Raw genomic sequence first — 5,051 nt, forward strand, 5'->3', positions numbered from 1 at the left:
AGACGAATCCGAATTTAATTCTAAGACGATCGGTAACTAAACGGTATGGGTGTCACCGTACTCCTTCTTGTACAAATTTTTATACCCTGTACCACAGTAGTGGTGAATGGTATAAAAAGGCATTTGCTGGAGACAAATATAAATGAGAGGGATGTTAACGGGGCCCTATTTGCAGCACTCGAGAAATTTTAATTTTTGGTACGTTTTAAAAGTTGGAGAATTACTGGTCAAAATGTATCCAGTTAAGAGAACTTTTGTATCACTAAATGCCATACTTTTTACATTTCTAAGCCACTTTTTTGTCATATTTTAATTGATTCGTATTATACACATTCGCAACAATTTTGAGAATTGTTTTTTCTTTTTGTCGTCTTCTAGTCATCTGAATACGTAAAATTTTATCGATTTGAAATCGCTTATGTTTGAACTCGCGAATTCATTATTGTGCGGCTTATTTGCATGCCATTACGGCCAAATATGTCCAAAATCAACCTAACCTAAATTTTAAGTATATTGTCTAGTAATATACTTAAAAGTTAGGTTAGGTTTAAGTGGTATCCCGATTAAGTTTCAGTCTCACTTAGACTATTCAGTCCATTGTGATACCACATTAACTAAAAGTACCTATTACATATGGGCACTTCGAGTTATAACAGTTGAATCTTCTCGATTATTTCCTTCTGTTGAACCAACCAGATTGTTCCAAAAACATTAGCAACTGCTTAAGTTAACGTTTTCCAGGTCCGCCAGTTATCTAAAGCTATATGCCCCTAAAATTTGCTTACGCCTTACACTCTTAAGAGTTGATTTGTGCCAATCATGCCCACATCCGAAATTTAATTTTGGGAAAATCAATTTCAAATACCCTATATGTATAGTTTAATTTTACCCACGAAAGTAGCGAAACGTTTGGCAACGCCGAAAATTTACTCTGTGAAAAAAATAAACCAATCGACTGGTTTGCGTTGCTATACTGTGAACATAAACGTCTTTTTACATCTTGTGAATGTGCGAACATGAAAATCTAAAATTTAAGTATCAAAATTAACAAATATTCGGGTTTATTTGTGTAATATTATATTTATGAGTAGTTTTCTCTTCTCATTCCATAATGTTTTCAAGCGGACATATGTACATCCTGAAAGTATGCAAAGAAAATCATCTATAAGTTTGTAAGCCAAGATACTCGATTGAAATTTGAAAAAATTCGCCCTTCTATACAAAAATGATTTAATTTGTTCTTTATTTCTTTAAAGAAAATAAAATGTGTATGCCACCTATTCCCCATTCCTATAACCATGCCCTGAAGATGAACGTATAAATACAAACAAATAAGTCAATTAATTTGTATAAAATTTATTAAGTAACTCGAACAATTCCTTAAGCCTAAATCCGTAAATCCTTAGTTAGATGGTCCTCCTTGTATGTAGAAATTGGGATAATTGGGTCCATTATTAAACTGTTGGTAACCAGCACCAGCACCTTGTGGAGCGGGGAAAGGGGGATTCACAATGACGGGATAGTTCTCGGAGTAAGAACCGGCTGATGCATAAGCAGCTGGCTGAGAACAGGGAGCTGGAGCCAAATTTGGTTGACAACTGAACATGTAATTCTTGGGGCAGGGTGGAGCGGGAATACTGACTGGGGCACTACCAGCACCATAGCCATTGGCAGCAACGATTGTGAAGAGAGCGGCAATGGCCAATATTAAAACACCAACGGCTTTCATGATTTTCGTTTGGAAAGGAGGAATTTGTTGCTGCAGCTAAATTAAAGACCTCTTTGGTATGACAATGTAATGCTGGCTATGGCTATGTAATCCAAAACCTTGTAACTGATACTGATATCGTTGGTACATTGAGCAGAAGTTTTTATACTTCACTTTTAGCCATTGAATTGAAAGATTTCTTCTGATGTTCATTTTCAATTATTCGTCTTATGCTTGATGGGGTTTTGGTGTTCCATTTTCCCTCAACTGTTGGATAAGCAATAATTTCCAAAGTAGGCTATGACTTGCTTCCATTCGAAAATAGCAAAGATTTTTTTATCATTTTATTTGGTTTGGTTAATTCATCATTTTTTGTTGGGGAAATACTGTTTTATGCTTTCCGAGCAAAATACCGAAATATGGGTTAAATATTTCAATGCATTGGAAAGTCAACTGATTTGTTGTTATGCTTTTTTTGTTGAGGGAGTTCCCTAAGATCGCTGTTTGTTTAATATGGGTCTTATATTCATGGGAAACCATAGCCTGGCGTGATTTGCACACCCACGCTTATATGAGATTTTAATTCATAGCTAAAGTTAATATGTGTCTAAAAAACATGAATTAAAATTGCCTACCCTAATTAATTAAACAAAACCAAAAAAATTGTTTAATATTTTGCTTCTTTTATAAACTGGAGAGGAAGAGTGAAAGTTGAACTTTGTTGTCTTTACACGGTTGAAAAAGACTGATTTTCATATGTTTGGCTATAAACATTATATGTTTGGAACACAAATTTTTAAACACAATATTTTTGAGTTCAAGCATATAATGTTCATAAACTAGCATAACATGTTTGGGACATATATGTTAATATGTTAGAACATATTATGTTTGGGACATAAAATGTTTGTAAATATAATATGCTTGGATGCAAACATATATTAATTTAGAAATAGGCTATAAACATATATGTGTTTAGTAGCTTGGAGCGCTATTTAACAGGGAGCGATATTGAATTAAGTTGGTGGTTGTTGCTTGTTATATCAAAATTAAGATTTTATTTTTCCTTGGGCAATTGATCAGCTACTTCTTTGATCCTTAAAAACTGCGTGGTCCGCTGTTCGAATCCCCGTCCGGCAAAAGGTAAAATTAAAAAAAAATCATAAAATTGAATAATTTTTTCTACAATGTTTGTATTACAGAAAAAGGTGCTAAGAACTAAAAAATCTCGTGGAAGTGAGAAAGATGTCGGGGAATATACAATTGGGCAGAAACAAAATTTTGAGCATTCAGGTGGAAAACCTATGTTGTTAGCACCTATATTACCTGTTTATTTTCATAATTCATTATGATTGTAAATATATAAATAAATAAATAAAATTTTGAGCACAATATTGTTTGGGAGAATTTTTTTTAAGCATATAATATTTTTGGGTGCAAAATGCTTCCAAACATATTATATGGTCACATAATAACATATTGTTTTTTGGAAGACAACATTATTGAATTTGGATGCAAAAATACAAAATGTTTGGAACTTAGACTACCCAAACATATATTGTTTAGACCAATATGCTTTCAAACATATTATATATTGGTAGAGATCAAACGTATAAATGTTTGGGCAATACCCAAAAATGTATATGCTTGAAGCAAAATATGTTTGGGAGTATATGTTACAGAAGCGATTTTTTGTGAGGGTGTAGATAGATGTGCTAAATTCTGTTTATATCGTTTATATCGACTATGCTATGAACAAAGAAAGCAAATATTTGACTACAATTAGTGTCAAACTTTGATGAAAATAAGTGTCAAACTAATTTTTCTATATTGTTAAATAAAATGTCGTAGTTGAAGGAAAAACTTGGAGTTTGAAAGGTAAAACTTTCTTTAGCTCATAAGAAGTTCAAGGTAATCGTATTTATGGAAAAAATTCAAATTTTAAGAAATTCTGAACTAGTTTATGGGAAATACGAAGTTTTTAAAAATTTTATACCCTCCACCAAAGGATGGGGTTATAATAACTTTGTCATTCCGTTTGTAACATATCTCAGAGCCCATAAAGTAGCTTTGTCGGTCCGTCCGTTCGTCTGCTGAAATCAAGCTAACTTTCAACGTGGATTAACTCAACAACAGTGCATCGATTAAATTAATTTAATTTTTAGCAATGAAGCTCCCACAAGGACCAGTGTTTATCGATGCTATGGTGAATTTAACCGAGGTCGTAGTTCATTCCAATAGGAATTTAGTGCAAAATTAGGTGTTGTTCCGGATACCATTGATGCTGGGCGCCAACAGATATAGCAAGATCGTCATGTGACCTATCGTAAGACTGAGATAAACTTAGACATTAGAGGCACCAGCATACATTCAATATTTTATGAACATATGACCGTCAAAAAAAAATATTCGCGTTGGATACCTCAATTGCTGAAAAAAGGTTCCTGTCGATTGGTCCAGAGAAATACTCTTAAAATACGTTCGCGGTGTTTCGAAACATATGGTGACTCGTGGATTTATGGGCCTGAAAGTAAACAGCAGTCGACTATATGGTAGAGGTGTGCACGTGAGTAATATTTTACTCACGCTCACTCGCACTCTTATTCACGCACACTCACACACGATATTGTTTAGTAGGACGATCACGCACACTCACGAAAAAGAAAGCTCAAACAACTGAATTTTTAAGCACTCAAAATATTGATTTGATGGGTCATCCGCCGTACAGTCCTGGCGGCACCAAATCACTTCTTTTTATTCCTGTACCTAAACAATAAAATGAGAGGTCATTGTTTTTAAGTCTAAAGAAGCGGTTGATGCATTCAGAATGCAACTTGTAGAGACACCTCAATCAGAATGAAACAAAAGCTTCCACAATTTGTTCAAATGCATGCAAAAGTGTATAGATCGTAATGGGCTATATTTTGAAAAACAAAATTTCGAAATATATAACATGCAACCCTCGTATTAATGTAGGTCGAATGGTATTACAAATGGGGTTATGCATTAAAATGGTCCAAAACTTTAAGGTATAACCCGACCCACAATTTGGCTTTCGGGGCCTCTTGGAGGAGCAAATTACATCTTGTTTGGGTCATCGGGAAATATTTTTTCCTATGCACTATTGCACATCGCTCTATGTGCATCTAACTCAGCGACATGGGTTCTCTAGTGCAGATCGAGGTACCCTGTTATTCCGAGTATTCTCTGATTATCCTACAAAAAACTAGGAACTTTACTAAAAATAAGTATACACGTCCTAAGTTCGGACGGGCCGGGACGAGTCTTAAATACCCAAGACCATAAATTAAAATATCATTGTTTCCTTTGAGAACTCTTTGTA

The 5,051-nt window shown here is 34.3% G+C and overlaps 1 protein-coding gene across 1 annotated transcript; it reads right to left on the minus strand.

Annotated features, from left to right (window-relative positions):
- Window positions 1-1,340: 1,340 nt before the first annotated feature.
- On the minus strand, window positions 1,341-1,847 carry LOC142223944 (vitelline membrane protein Vm32E-like). Its single transcript, XM_075293749.1, has one exon. The coding sequence runs from the start codon at window positions 1,727-1,729 to the stop codon at window positions 1,403-1,405; it is 327 nt and encodes a 108-aa protein (XP_075149864.1). The 5' UTR covers window positions 1,730-1,847; the 3' UTR covers window positions 1,341-1,402.
- Window positions 1,848-5,051: the final 3,204 nt, after the last annotated feature.

The sequence above is a fragment of the Haematobia irritans genome, chromosome 2 (assembly GCF_050003625.1).
Source record: "Haematobia irritans isolate KBUSLIRL chromosome 2, ASM5000362v1, whole genome shotgun sequence".
NCBI lineage: Eukaryota > Metazoa > Arthropoda > Insecta > Diptera > Muscidae > Haematobia > Haematobia irritans.